This window comes from Lithobates pipiens, unplaced genomic scaffold, assembly GCF_037356315.1.
Source record: "Lithobates pipiens isolate NorthernLeopardFrog02 unplaced genomic scaffold, aLitPip1_a1.2 Scaffold_18, whole genome shotgun sequence".
NCBI classification, from domain to species: Eukaryota; Metazoa; Chordata; class Amphibia; order Anura; family Ranidae; genus Lithobates; species Lithobates pipiens.
The window spans coordinates 319,008,546-319,024,555 of NW_027507758.1; the positions used below are offsets into that span (position 1 = coordinate 319,008,546).

General features: G+C 41.4%; 1 protein-coding gene across 1 annotated transcript in view; it reads left to right on the forward strand.

Moving 5' to 3' along the window:
• MDN1 (midasin AAA ATPase 1) overlaps nt 1-16,010 on the forward strand; it is a 462,551-nt gene that overhangs the window by 405,576 nt on the left and 40,965 nt on the right. The window contains exons 83-85 of the mRNA XM_077487249.1: nt 6,659-6,820; nt 10,527-10,664; nt 13,484-13,619. Coding sequence (XP_077343375.1) covers nt 6,659-6,820; nt 10,527-10,664; nt 13,484-13,619 — 436 coding nt within the window. The remainder of the gene's footprint in view (nt 1-6,658; nt 6,821-10,526; nt 10,665-13,483; nt 13,620-16,010) is intronic.

Sequence of the window (16,010 nt, forward strand, 5' to 3'; positions counted from 1 at the left end):
CTCCCGTCCTCTCCTCCTGATAGGCGTCTAATGGCTGCGCCTATCGTTTCAGCCAATTAGGGGACGGGTAACAGACCCACACACCTGATTGGTGGAGAGGCGGTTCAGTGTTAGGAAAGTGAATATTCACTTTTCTAACACACCTGGGTGGACTGTGAGTGTCAAGCATGGCGCTCGCAGTTCACCTATTTTGAAGCCTATTAGAGCCTATGGCTCTAATCAGGTGCTGCAAAACACCCCTCGCTGCTGTAATTCAGGCGTCCGGCGCCCCAAAAGGGACCTGACACCTAAATATGGGGGTGGCAGCAGTGGCCATGGATAGGTTCATGCTATGCATGAATCTATCCATTGGTCATAGAGGGGGTGGCTGGAGAGAGAGGGCCCTTTTGGATGCACCACCACTGATAAACACATTCACATAAATACATATGCATACATGCACATACAAATATGAACACACACACATACGTGCACATACATATATGAACACACACGCATACATGCACATACATGTATGAACACATACATACATACAAACATACGCATGCATGCTCACACACGCGCATACACACACACACACACACACGCATGCACACACACACACATACATGCATGCTCACACACACACACACATACATGCATGCACACACATATAAACAAATACAGTAGATAGTCTTATTAAAAAAAAGGCAGACATTTACCTTTGCTCTTCCTGCCGGGTACTGCACTGTAGGGGGAGACAAAGAGCACACACTGTGCTTTCACTTAGGCTAATGCCAGGAGCTCCCTGCATAGTGCCGATTTCAGTTCGGCTGATGATCGGGGAGCTCCTCTCAGCCTCCCCCTATCGAAGAGTACAGGGGGCTCTCAAGGGCCCCCTGCAGCAAGGGGCCCGGTCGCCATGGCGATCTTGGCGACCCCTATAATTCCGCCACTGCTGGTAAGATTTTACTTTATAAGGGGGTTTATTCATCCCTCGTTTTTCTCAGGTGTGGAGGTCATGGTGACAGCTCTTTACTGCATTATTTCAAATGAGAACTACTTTTAAACATCATGCAGGATTTTTCTCACTACATCAACTGTGGAATAACCTATATGTGCAATAGATATTGGACTTTCAAATATGATAGCTGGCACAAATTGGCACTGATAGCTGGCATGGATGAGCATGGATGGGCACTGATAGGTGGCACGGATAGCTGGCACAGACTGGCATGGATAGGCGGCACTGTATTATATTGCACTGATGGATGCCAATCGGTGCCAAACAATACATGACAATCAGCGATGCCCATTGTGGGTACTGATTGGCATCCATTGTGGGCACTGATTGGCATCCCTGGTGGTCTAGGGTGGCATGCCTGGTGCTGGGCATCCCTGGTGGTCCAGTGTGGGCATCCTTGGGCGTGACTGCGCTGCTCTGTCATCCATAACCACCCTTCCCATCCTAATCTATCTATGTGGTCAATGTGCTCTGATTTTGCCTTTTTACTCTTAATGTATCTAAAAAATTTCTTTGGAATTTTTTTACTTTCCTCTGCTATGTCTCGTTGCCTTTTTTGGCTGCCCTGATTGCATTCTTATTCCTTGTAGTCTTGGAATGCTTTCGGTGACCCATCCCCTTTTATATTGTTTAAATGGCATTTTTTTTTCTTTAACCACTTACGAACCGCCGCCTGCGTTATACGTTGGTACTTTGAAGAGGGATATCTTTGTTATGGCAGCAGCTAATTACCATAACCCTGTTATCCTCTTCTTCAGTGAGTGGTCCACTTTCAGATAAGTGGTCTCTGCGGCTGATTCCCCCAACCCCCCGCCACGCTCTGGTGCCCTCTGCCGCTTGCCGGAGCCGTCAGCAGATGCATATATATATATATATATATTACAAGGGGTGTTTACATTCCTTGTAATAGGAATAAAAGTGACACCACTTTTTTTTTTTAAAAGAACCGTGTATAAATAAAAGGTAAAATAAGAAAACAAAAATGTTTAAATGCGCCCCATCCCGCCAAGCTTATGTGCAGAAGCGAACGCATATGAAAATGATGTTCAAACCACACATGTGAGTTATCGCCACAATCGTTGGAGCAAGAGCAATAATTGTAGCCCTAGACCTCTGTAACTCAAAACATGCAACCTGTAGACTTTTTTTTTTTTTTTTTAATCATCACCTATGGAGATTTGTAAGGGTAAAAGTTTGTCGCCATTCCAAGAATGGGCGCAATTTTGAAGCGTGACATGTTTGATATCAATTTACTCAGCGTAACATTATCTTTCACAAAATAAAGTTGGGCTAACTTTACTGTTGTCTTAAATTTTTCAAAAAAAATGTATTTTTTCCCAGAAAATTGCGCTTGTAAGACTGCTGAGCAAATATGGTGTGACAGAATGTATTGCAATGACCGCCATTTTATTCTCTAGGGTGTTATTAAAAAAAAAAATATATATATATATATATATATATATATATATATATATATATAGAGGTCGACCGATATATCGGCCGATATTTGCCGTTTTTTAAATAATCGGCATCGGCCGATTGTTCTGATAAAAAGCCGATTCTACAGGGGACTTTGAAATGACTTCTGTAAGAAGTCAGTGTGAGTTGCCTGAGTCGTCATAGCAACCCTTTCCTCCTCTCTGGGCAGACTGCCAAGAAAAGAACTAAATGATACAATGTTTACACTTCAATGAATGAAGTCATCTCAGTGTGTAGAAGTTCTCAGTTTAACCATTTAAAGACTAAATCTTTTCTGACACTTGTTGCTTACAAGTAAAAATCCTGTATTTTCTGCCAGAAAATCACTTAGACCCCCCAAAAATTATATATATTTTTTTAGCAGAGATCCTAGGGAATAAAATAACGGTTGTTGCAATATTTTATGTCACACGGCATTTGCACAGAGGTCTTTCAAATGCATTTTTTTGGGAAAAAAAATACACCATTTAAAATATAAAAATAAAATAAAAACAGTAAAGTTAGCCCTTTTTTTTTTTTTTTTTTGTCCAAAAGTTTTGACTACCCGTTTTTATTTAATATATAGGTTTTTTTTTTTTTTTTTATCTAGATCATACATACAACTAAACTGATTGGAGGTTTGTTTTGTTTAATAAATGTTTAAGTGTAAGAAATTTTCTGTATCACTTATGAAGGCTGCTTTCACACTGGAGCGGGCAGGCGTTGATGGTAAAACGCAAGTTTTAGCGGCTCTTTACCATCATTTTAGCGGTGCTATTTGGCTGCTAGTGGGGCACATATAACCCAGCTAGCGGCCAAGGAAGAGGTTAAATGCGCCCATGAAGCACTGCTGCCAAATCGCATTGCATGCGCTTCGGCAGTGGTGCCCATTCATATCAATGGGCAGGAGTGGTGGAGGAGCGGTATACACCACTCCAAACGTGCTGCTTGCAGGACTTTTTTTTTAAGATCCTGCCAGCGCATTGCCTCCGTGTGAAAGCACTCTGTCTTTCACACAGACTGCAGGGGAGCCATTTTGCAGGCACTTTACAGGCGCTATTTTTAGCCCAAAAGCGCCTTAAAAAATGCCCCAGTGGGAAAGGTGTGTTAGATCAAGGGGGATTAAAAATAAATAAGTAAAATAAAATCGGCCTAACATATCGGCCCAAAAAAATCGGCATCATATATCGGCTATCGGCCGCCATGATTTCTAAATATCGGCATCGGCCAGAGAAAAACCCATATCGGTCGATATATATATATATATGTATGTGTATATATATATATATATATATATATATATGTATGTGTATATATATATATATATATATATATATATGTGTGTTTGGGGGTTCTAAGTAATTTTCTAGCAAATAAAAACGTTTAACTTGTAAACACCAAATCTCAGAGGCTTAGGGCTGAAGTTTAATGAGGCTTTTTACATTGCGTTTTAGCCACCCAGTTTTCAACTTCGCTCTTCTATATTTATTGCCCATTGGAATGCACTGTGTGATACCTTTGTTTAACTGCTTGCCGACCAGCGCAAAGCGATTTACGATGGCAGAATAGCACTGGTAGGCAAAAGGGCGTACAGGTATGTTCAGGCCCGGATTTACTCCCTTTGCCGACCCAAGGCCGGGTCCTTCAATGCCGCCACACACACACCACCATTCTTGTCCTTTATTGATGACAGCTACAATAGATCAATTAAAAACCTATATCCACACACGACAACACTGAAAATAACTGGCTTTAATTGTACAGACTGAAAATACTCTGTAATGCAGAACATAGCTTTTAAAGATTATAGCAGTAAGAAACTCACTACAATTTTTTAGTTCTCATTTTTCTTTTGGCAAACTCATCAATAATATCTTCGTAGGTCAAAGCATTTAAAAGTTCTGACTCAATGGCAAGTAAGGCTAAACTGTTCAGTCTTTCTTGACCCAAAGATGATCGATAATGCCACCACTGTGCCCTCAAAAGCTGCCACTGTGCCCTCTATGCCCATTAAATGCTGCCATTGTGCCCATTAAATGCTGCCAGTGTGCCCATTACATGCTGACAGAGTGCCCATTACATGCTGACAGTGTGCACATTACATGCTGACAGTGTGCCCATTACATGCTGACAGTGTGCCCATTACATGCTGACAGTGTGCCCATTACATGCTGACAGTGTGCCCATTAAAAACTTTCTACTTTTCCAGTTCTACACATGGGGTGTGGGAGCTGGGGAGGAGAAAAGACCTACCTTCTCCTCCTGGCCAGCTTGGCTCTGAATCTGATCAATTCCTCCACACTGATGCTGCTAGTTTCACTTGACCCTACTCCACGCCACTGTCACACTCTTCCTACCGAGGCCTCTGTTCCTCCTAGTCTGATCACTTGCTTGCAGGCAGCATAGGAAGGGGCAGGGCCAGAGCATCAGTGGAGCTCAAGGCCCTGCCCAACCGCGCCCCGCTCCTTGATCAAGTAAAAAGCAGCACCGGAACTGCGTGTGCGTGCTGCTCATGCACCACTCCCGCCCCTCGGCCTTGTGGGAAATCCAGCCCTGGGTATGTCCCCTTTAAGAAGTGGGGGCGAGTTTCCGGCGTCGTGACCGTGGATTCCGCGGACTCTGTCAGCCAGTTGCCCACGATCGTGTCACGGAGAGGAAGAACGGGGAGATGCTTTTGTAAGCAAGGCATTTCCCCATTCTGTCTATTGACAGGACAGAGATCACTGCTCTCTGTCATCGAGAGCAGTGATCACTGTCCTGTGTTTTGAAGCCCAGCCCCCTAGAACATAACCCCTTCACTGCCCCCGAGTGGTTAACCCCTTCACTGCGAGTATCATTTACATAGTAATCAATGCATTTTAATAGCACGAATTGCTGTATTAATGACAATGGTCCCAAAATAGTGTCAAAAATGTCCGTCATAATGTCGCAGTCCCGAAAAAAATAGCAGATCGCCGCCATTACTAATAAAAAAAATGACATAAAACTATCTCCTGTTTTGTAGACACTATAAATTTTGCACAAACCAATTAATATACACTTATTTGTTTTATTTTTTACCAAAAATATTTAATACTACATATTGACCTAAATTGAGGAAAAAAAGGTTTTTTTTATATATTTTTGGGGTATATTGTAGCAAAAAGTAAAATATTCTCTTTTTTTTTTCCAAATTATCGCTCTTTTTTGTTTATAGTGCAAAAAATAAAAAAATGCGGAGGTGATCAAATACCACCAAAAGAAAACTATTTGTGGGGGAAAAAAAGGATGTCAATTTTGTTTGGGTACAATGTCGCACGACCATGCAATTGTCACTTAAAGCAATGTAGTGCTGAATTGCAAAAAAAAAGTGCTCCGGTCAGGAAGGGGGGTAAAATCTTCCAGTGCTGAAGAGGTTAAAATGCTCCTAAAGCATTCCCATTTTTCTTGCATGTTCGATGTATCTAGGTTTTGGTCTCAATTGATGTCATATAGTAATGACCGCAGTTCAGAAAAATTGGCTTTTGTTTTGAAATTGTGTGCTTCCCTCTTTTTCTATGTTTTATGTACAGTAAATGTGAAAAATGAATACTGTACAAGGAATATCCCTGTATATTTGCCAGCCAATCGTGTGAGCTGTCAAACCAAGTTTCAGTTATTCCCACAAGTCCAATGTAATAGTGGTTCTATTTCTTCTATTTTGTTACCCAAGCTCTTAGCATGTATGTATACGCCTTTCAGCCTTGTATGGGTGCATATTGCCATCCCCTTAGTTTTCCCCAGACTTTGTTTTCGAATTGTCCTTGCATTCACCCCAGGATTATAAGTTACAGCTGTATTATTACTACTGGCTCCACTATTACCTCTGTCCTTTGCTCACTGCCGACTATTGCATGCAGTGTGAATATCTCCTAAACAGTACACACAGGAGTTATTCATATCTACAGGTAAGCCTTATTATAGGCCTATCTATGGTAAAAATCACAAAGCTGGGTATACTGAACAGTACCTTCTATGAAAAACTGCTATTTGTTACATTGACCTGCTAATTTGTGCGTTGACCTGCTTATAGGTTTACAGTTTAGCTTACTTTTTTTTGTGCTTGCTGCTTTAGTTTTTGATATTTGCAAATGGAACATGTTAATGCAACACTAGCTCTATTTTGTTCTTGGTCACGTAGCCATTACAAAATCTTAACAAATTACCTTTATTTTTCAGTTTTTCAACCAATGCTGTGGCTTACTTGTCCGTCTCTTACCAATGGTGTCTACCTATTCTGACCTGCTCCTGTTTTACCTTACTGTGTCCTTGGCAACACATAGGGAAACTGGAAAACTGCTTTCAGTTTTGACCCAGATATTCGCAGCTCTTGCCCAAAAGGTATGTAATTACGTCTGAGTTTGTGTATACATATAAAAAGTGTTAAGTTAAAGTTTGGAAAGTTATAGCTACTGAGTTGAGATATGCAGGTATAAAAATCGTGTTTTACTTTGACACATCAAACATTTGGTATGCCATATGAAAAGTGTGGGATGAGAGAAGTTGCTTGCAGAGGTGAGTTGCTGTCACTCATCACTTTGTCTTCAGAGGAATGATGAATGAATAGTTTAGCCTGGTCTGGAACTTAAACTCTTTTCAGAGTTTCCTAGTTGGTAAGGTTGAATAAAGTCCATCTGGTTGAATCTGTGTGGTTGTGTGTGTGCATGTATTTATAGCTTTACTTCCCGTATCCCTGTATTTTGTGATTAACATACTGCTGTAAAGTTGCTATATGCTGTTGTGAAGTTCTTGCCCTGCTTAGCTTTGTATCCTCGACAAATACTGATGAAACAAAGCTGATGATACAAAAACCTTTTCATCTTGAGTGTGCATAAGTATTCACCCCAAAAAAGTCGATACATTGCAGATTCACCATTTGCTGCAATTACAGCTGCAAATCTCCCGGGCTACGGCTTGTACTGTCTGAGGTGCGGCTGTGGGCAAGCAGAGAGAATGACCACTTCTCTTGCTGCCCGCATCACCAATGTTCCGCCCTCACAGCAGGGCCGCTACACTGCTCGAGGTGAGGTGGGGAACAGAGAGGAGATCAACTCTCACTGCCTGCCCTGCAAGACTGCTGTTCTGCCTCACTTGGAACCCACCACTCTAGCCCTACCTCTGTGTTCTGTGGATTAATGTGCACACTTGTGCTGCCACCACTGCAGTAACCATCTGCATTTGGTGGCAGGTGACATGCCAAGTGACAATCTGCATCAAGTGGCAGGAGATGGTGCTAAGTGACAAACCGCATTTCGTGGCAGGCGATGTGGCAAGTGACGATCCGCATCTGGTGGCAAGTGACGAGCCGCATCGTGGAGATAATGTGTTTCAATCATCCTAACACTATATCAACCATTGTGTTGTGATCGAAGCTCTAACACCAGCCGTTTCCCCAACTAATTGCCAGCGAAAAACCTCATAAGCTGTCTCTCCCACCGCTGGCTTTTCCACAGAGCAATCGTTTTTCTTTAAAACTACCTCCCATCCGTGCTGCTCAGACCCGCCCCCCTTCTAGTGCTCTTTAACCTCCATGATGTCCAGTGCCTGCTCTCCCTCCTTCCCTCCCACCAGTTGTAGCCACTGACAAATCGCTGTCAGTATGGAGACCTGGGGGCAGGGCAGTGGGGGCTGGTAAACATCTGTTTTACCAGCCCCCTTCCTTTCCTGAAAGAATGCAGTCAGCGATCAATAAAGATCGCTCCTGTATTTTATTTTATTTTTTTCACTGACATATAGTAAACTGAGTTTAATTCAAAAACTGACACATATAAAACAATCTTTCAATATGAGTCAGACTCCTTATCCATTCATATACATTGCAGTGTATAATGTAAAAAGTATTCAAAATAAAAATGTACCTGTACAAAAGTTGTAAAAAAAATAGGCTAAACTCAGACATGTGTCTAAATCTCCCTTGCTTCTGAAGCCCGACCCACATTTGGATAGAGATTCAGAGGCTACTGACGGGCGGTGAGGAAGCAATGTGATGCCTCCTCACTGCCAGCTTTAACCACATTTTACCAACAAATGCACCGCAACCGTATGATTGCTCAAGGTTGCAGGGGAGTTTGCAGCACTTCCCTTTGACATGAATGTGTAGTGTTCGGTGGATGACGTCGCTACAAGTTGGGTCAAGTTTGCTGCGGGCGCAAAGCATCGCAGCATCAGCCTGTCCACTGCCTATTGCAGCTTAAAGCAGAGTTCCACCCAAAAGCACTGCTTGTTCGCACTCTCCACTGCTGCATTTGCCACTTTTTTGGGGGGGTGGGGTCGCAGGTACCTAGTTTTACCAGGTACCTGCTCCCACTTCCGGGTAGAATTGCTGCGGCAATCTTCAAAAGTGTTTGGCCCAACCGTGCATTTTTGGCACCACCCAACTGAAAATCTAAACAAGACCAACGGATAGATGTTTCTAACTGGGTGTCATAGTGGATTTTAAGCATTTCTGGAAAGTTTCACAGTGACTGTACCAAACAGATGGGGTTTACCTCATTTTTTTTTCCCTGTAAAGGAAAAGCATAATGTGCTAGTATGCATCACATACTAGCACATTATGTGACACCTACAAATGCTGTCCCCGCTGGAGACCGCATCCAAGTTCGCCCCTTTTCCTTCCAGGGCCGTGGACTCCGGCTCTGTGACTGGCAGAAGTCGCGTGACATCACTCTCGCACATGCGCGCTGGAGCCGCCAGTCGTGACACTCACTAGTGAAGGAACGGCACGGTGGGCCCTTTCTTCAACTCATGTGCCGATGACGACATTGACACAGTACATAGTTAATTTATCCTAAACGGTACATGTTTAGGAGATCTTTACTGTACCTATAGATGAGGCTTATTATAGGCTTGCCTATAGGTACAACTTGAAAATTGAGGTTTACAACCTCTAACAACGACCACATTGAAAGTTTGGGACGAGACAAACCGGGCAGTAAAATTGGCACTTCCAGTGTATAGCCTTGCCCCCTTCAGAGTATACCCTTGTCTGCCTCCTTAAGCACAAATGCAAGAATCATGTTATAACTTTATCTCAAGGTGGTACAGAACCCCTGCCAAATTAGCGCCTATGTGTCTGGTCCCTGTTGGAAAGGCAGTGCTCAACCAGGAACGTTTATTATGTGGCGCTGCCTGAAGATTAAAATTTACTGAAATTACCTCTTGCATGGGTGAAGAAAATATCCCCTTTTCCACTCAGGAAAGACCCTTTGCAATATCTGATTTCTAGAAAAGTGACACCAGCCCCACTTTATCCGACTGGAGGTGGACAGAACTATGGAGGCAGAATGCTGGGTTTATATAAATGTAAGGGGAAATGGAACACATTTTTTTAAAACATTGCCCACATGGCTTTATTACTCCCCCAGTAGCTAGATGGGTGATATATGATAGATTCACACCTTATTTATGTTTTGATCATATTATTTGTAGGCCCTCCCTCACAAGGCGGATCACTGTTTGTTCTTTTATAAGATTTCTGAAAATGTGTTGATTGGCCCAGTTCACTCTCCTTTCCCTCCTTAGGCGTACCCATGAATACCTCGACTTTCACAACCCAATAGCCATTTTATGTGTGTGTGTGTGTGTGTGTGTATGTATATATATATATATATATATATATATATATATATATATATATATATATATATATATATATATATATATATATATATATATATATATAATATAGAGAGAGAGAGAGTTATTTTTGTTTCTTCTTCCCTCACATGTGCATTTCTGAAGTTGTGTACATCATACAATATGGAATTATCTTTTTATTGGGGTTGGTTGTATGGATGAGTACCTTCAATTGCTTTGTATTTCTTTTCTTCCTTTTTCTTTTGTTGTGCATAAAGTGATAGCAAGGGAACTTCATAAAAGTGCAATTCAGCAATGGTAGCCTCCATGATTCTTACACAAATTCCAAAAAGGAACATGTTGGATAACGCTAGCTTAAAATATTATTTTTTTAACTTGTCTTGCCAATCAGAAGAAAAAGCTTATTTATGTATTCCAAAACTAGTTGTGTATGTTGATGTCTGTTTTGTAGGGATTTTGTCTTCCCAAAGAACTCATTGAAGAAGCAGCTGGAGAGGGAGCAACAGAGTTCCATGATTATGAAGGAGGTGGAATAGGAGAAGGCGAAGGCGTGAAAGATGTTAGCAATAAAATTGAAAATGAAGATCAGGTATGCGTGTTCTTTGCACTGCATAATACTTTTATTTTTTTATTAAATTCCAACTTTTATATCACTATTGCATATTAGTTACTTTTGCAAGATGCTTAAATGAGTCAATGCCTGGAGGAAATCTTTTTAACTTTCCTTGGGTGGAATGGCAGGCAGAGTGGTAGGTGATGCTGTGGGCAAAGTGATGTACTTGTCACTTTGTTGTAAGCTGCATCTTGCAAGGCGGGAGAGAGGAGACGTCAGAAATGGTAGCAGTGCAGATGGGCTTATTGTTGCTCATTGTAATAATCCTGCCCCCAGTAGTCACAGGCAGGTAGTTGGTGGTCTTGCATCGCAGTGCACTACACGGAACTAGTGGGTGGACCTGTCTTGAACAGGAAATTGATTGTGTTCCTCCGGGATAGGAAGTAATCATGAAAGTACCAGGAAATAGTATGTTTTACTGAGGATATCATTGGATGTGAACTATGCTTTTGCAAAATTCACGAAAGTAAATAGTACATTAGTGTCAATGCACAATTTGAATTTTACTTTTGGCAAGAGTTTAGCTTTAAAGTAAAACTAGGCAATTTTTTTTTTTGGTTAGCACAAGCGTGAGGATATAACCCCAGTACGTTTGATTTTTTTTTTGTGAGCTGTGTCTCATTGGGGAATTTTCCCTGCACTTCCTGTCCAATAGCCACAAAAGGAAGTGAGAGGAAACCCCTGCAAATTAAAGGAATCCCTTGGGGAATCCCAAGGCTGCCACCTTCTACAGCTTTTTTGATGTTTTTGCCCACGCCTAGTTTGCACTGATTTTGGACATCTCAATTTTGACTGGATTTCTGTGCATCTCAAAGAACTCTAAGGAAAATTGGATTTGTGTACCATAAAATCCATTTCTTAGTTCATTAGGTGGACATGGGTCCTACCTCTCTGTATCTGATTATGCTCTTGGTACTGCTTTTCCACAAAACTGAGGCATGCTGGGAATAGGAAGTGTTATACTGAGCTGGTCACTCTTTCCATTTGCCAATGTCTAAATCCTCCTGTGTTCACCAGTATGACACAAGTCATTCAATTCTTATGTCCCACAATGAACTACATTATTATTATTATTATACAGGATTTATATAGCGCCGACAGTTTACGCAGCACTTTACAACATTAGGGTAGACATTACAATACAATTCAAGACGGGGAATCAGAGGGCCCTGCTCGTTCGAGCTTACAATCTAGGATGATATGAATTATATGGAAGAACAAAATTCCGTTGTATCCCATGGCCAGATAGCTCCTCTGTAGTCTGAAAAGCATATTCTAGTTCGTACAATATCTGTAAATGGTTCACAGTATAAAAGTTATTCTGTGAAGAGATAAAGGGAGGAGGGCACATAAACAAAACTATTCCTTCCATGTATGAGAGTAGCTGATACTTTGATGGCTGTACTGTCCAACATTAATGAAAGTATGATTTTTAACCATTTCAATACAGGGCACTTCTATTCCCTTCCTGCTCAGGCCAATTTTCAGCTTTCAGCACTTTGAATGACGGTCATGCAACACTGTACCCAAGCTACATTTTTTAAAATTTGTTCGCACAACTAGAGCTTTTGTTTGGTGGTACTTAATCTCCTCTGGGGTTTCCCCCCCCCCCCCCCCTTAAATGAAAAAAAGACTGAAAATTGGGAATAAAAACACATTTTCCTTTGTTTTTCCTTTTTTGTTTTTCCTGCCAGGAAAGTACAAATGTACTCCCACCCCACCCCCATGTTTGGAATGTAGGCAGTCCAAGGTATTTAGTAAGAGGCATGAAGTTGCAGGTTTTTGTCACTTTTTTTGGAAAATTATTTAATTAAGAATTTTTTTTTTTTTGCAATTTTTAAAAAGTTGACATACTGTCACCAGTGCAGTACAGCGTCGTCCTATACATATTATACATTATGGTTGCTTATAGCAGTGCATTACATTTCTATAAACAAGCATTTTACTAAATTGATTTAATTCAGTTTGTTTTGTTGTGACTACTTGTGATTGGTCTAAGCAAATCACATGATACAGATGGGCTGTGATTGGCCCGGTCTGTACCATGTGATCACATTGACCAATCACCGCTAGCAACACAATTGTGCACAATGGATGGCATGAAAGGAAGCCATCCATTGTTTACGACTGTCATGTGACCTTCTGTGATTGGTTACAGCAGTCACGTGGTATCGGAAAAGAGCAGATCGCAACATTGCACGGCCCCGCTTTCTGGGGATGTCATATGATGTCCATTCAGAATGGTAAAGCCACCACCTGCCCCTCATTCTGCTATAGGCTGGACAGGAAAGTGTAAAGCAATGATTTGGAAATGGAATATATATCAGTGGTAACCTTTTACGCACCACTAAATACAAAACCTCAGCCGTAAGTTAAAGTGATTGTAAACACAAGCCCTCTTTTGCATTCCCTGATCTAGGTTTAAAAACAATTCTCCACTATTTATTCTATTTCCCCTCTTCCCTCTGGGAACCATAGGCCCGTGCTGCTGTCAGTCAAACCCCTGTAAGTAGGGAGTGAGCGTGGTTTGAAAGCACAATTTGTGTTTTAGGACACCCACAGTCCGGCTCAGGAGCACGGAGATGCAGACAGCGCCAGCAGGGGACTACCAAAGATGAGTTAAGCAATTGCTCTGTGCAATATCATTTCACAGAGCAGGTAAGTATAAAAAAAAAATAGGGCAATTAAAAAAAATACAAAAAAAAAATGTAATATCACTTTAAATCCCACATTTTTTTTTACCAGGCATGCATTTCCTTTTTATCTGGTTTTGTCTATTAACACTGCTGTGATAGGTTGAAGACGTTGTGCAAAAAGGCCAGGAGAAAGAAGAGGATCCCAATTCCAAGCCAGATATAAAAGAGGAAGATAATGGCATTGAGATGTCTGAAGATTTTGATGGGAAAGTGCATGAGGGGGACAAAGAACAAGGTTAGAAACAAGAAGCACGTTTACAAAAATTTGATTTTTATTGAGGTAGCTTTGTAATATATCACACTCTCAAAACGCACATTTCATATTTAACTGATTCCAGTCCAGGCCAATTCTGACTTTCTTCTCCTACATGTAAAAATCAAAATTTGTTTTTTTTTTTTTTTTTTGCTAGAACTACTTTAAAACCCCCAAGCATAGCCTTTAAAAAAAAAAATTATTAAAAGTAAACAGGGTCACTTATCCAGTGCTTTAGATTTAAAATATACCATATAAAACTAAGCAGCTGCTATAATCATACATAACATTTGAAAGAAAGCAAGCACTGCTTAAAGCGGGAGTCCGCCGTTTTAAAAGCCAGCAGCTACAAATACTGCAGCTGCTGACTTTTAAAATAAGGACACTTACCTGCCCAGCGCTCCCGCGATGTCGGCACCCAAAACCGATCTCTCGATCGTCTCTCGGGTGCTGCTGCCGCCATCTTGCGGCTTCATTTCCCGCTTCCCTACTGCGCAATAAGGATGGCCCCGCTGTCTCTGGGATCCGTGTGTTTCCCAGCAGACAGCGGGGGACCCGCGGGAAGTGGCGTAAATATCCGCAGATTCTGCGGATATCTATGCTGCAAGTGGGTGCAGATACCTGTACTGTACAGGTATCTGCACCCCCCTCCCCCCTGAAAGGTGCCAATTGTGGCGCCGGAGGGGGGGAGGGTTCTAATGAGCGGAAGTTCCACTTTAGGGTGGAGCTCCGCTTTAAGCTGAAAAGGACCTAGCCTTGGAACTTTTTTTGCTTTTTTTTTGCTTTGCTTTCTTTTAAATATCTTTTAAGCGGAGGCCCTAGAGACTAAAATGGTGAGTGTTGCATATTTGTGTCACGATATATGCGCAAGGGTTTTTCAAACACAATTTTTGGGGGGAAAACACTTAAATTTTTAAGTGCACAAAAACGCAATATAATGCCCAATTGGTAAGATATAAAAGATGTTATGTTTAGTAAACAGATACCAAATTTGTTGCATTCTAAAATTGTGGGTGCCCATGGAACAGCAACAAAGTACGGTGTCTAAAAATCTCCATAGGTTACGCTTTAAAAACTTTTATAGGTTAACAGTTTAAAGCTACACAGGAGGTTTGGTGCTAAAATTGCTCTCACTCTGACGTTCACGGCAATACTTTGTGTGGTACGATCGGTGTTTGCATTTGTGTATGGGACTGGTGGGACTTTACATTTTGTTTTTTTATTTATTTTATTTTTCATAATAAAAAAGTGTGTGTATATATAAAATGTGTGTGTACCGTCACTTTGACTATTGCTATCACAAGGGATGAACATCATCCCTCGTGATAGCATTGGCCTTGATAGGTCCTCTTTCTTGGAGAGATCATGGGTCTATCTCTCCCCTGGCCTCCAAAGCATCTTTTCTAACCAGGATCGGTTTGATCAAATGCTTTCACAAACTGGTGGTTAATTCCAGGTGTGGCATTTTTTTCTTACATAATTGTCCAACGTGGACTAATGTAACTAACAATATACCATACCAGGACCTCCTGAAGCTGGAGATCACTGTAGTAGACACTGTTAATTCAGCTATCTCCACTAGCTTTTTGGTCCTGTGTTGAGCAGCTGTCTTGCGAACACCTGAGTTCAGTCGCTTGGCACAGGTGCAATTCAGAGAATGCTGTGTTTTTGTTTTTTTAATGAATGCAAAGCATTCTCTGATTCGAAAAGATAGGCAGTGTGATGTCCCCACCCTGCCTGTCCACATCGTCCAATCAGAGAATGCGCATTTTTTTCTGAATGGTGCCTGTGCTGAGTGGCCAAACTCCTTTTGTACACAATGCAACAGGACCCTGAAGCTAATGGAGATCACACAGTAGCCATGTACCGGGACCTCTAGAATCTGGAAATCACTGTAGTGGACACCGTTATTACAGTATGGATTAATGTAACTAAATAAATTAGTGTGCACAAAGGAATACACTCATCTGTCCATATGACTGTAGTTGGTTAATTCCTCACTGGTCTATGGGCACCTTTCATGTATATGGTTCCTAGTTGAGGAGAGGGCACTATTATTGGGCTGTCCAATTACTGAAACAATAGTGGCTAGAAATGCCTAATTCTACATTTTGTAATGAAAGATAGATTTGGTAACTTGGACAACGTCATTACCTAAGGGTTATCATTCACGTTAGTGTCTGACCATACAATTTTTGTACAGACAACTTTGTTTGCCAAAACTATGTAATATAAACTAAGACCTGCCTAATTTATCCAATTTGTGTCAAGTCAGGCAGTCCATTGTACTTCAGTTGTTAGAGCTAAGGGAGATTGTACGATTGGACTGTATCAATATAATACAGGGCACTTTTACCCCCCTTCCTGCCAAGG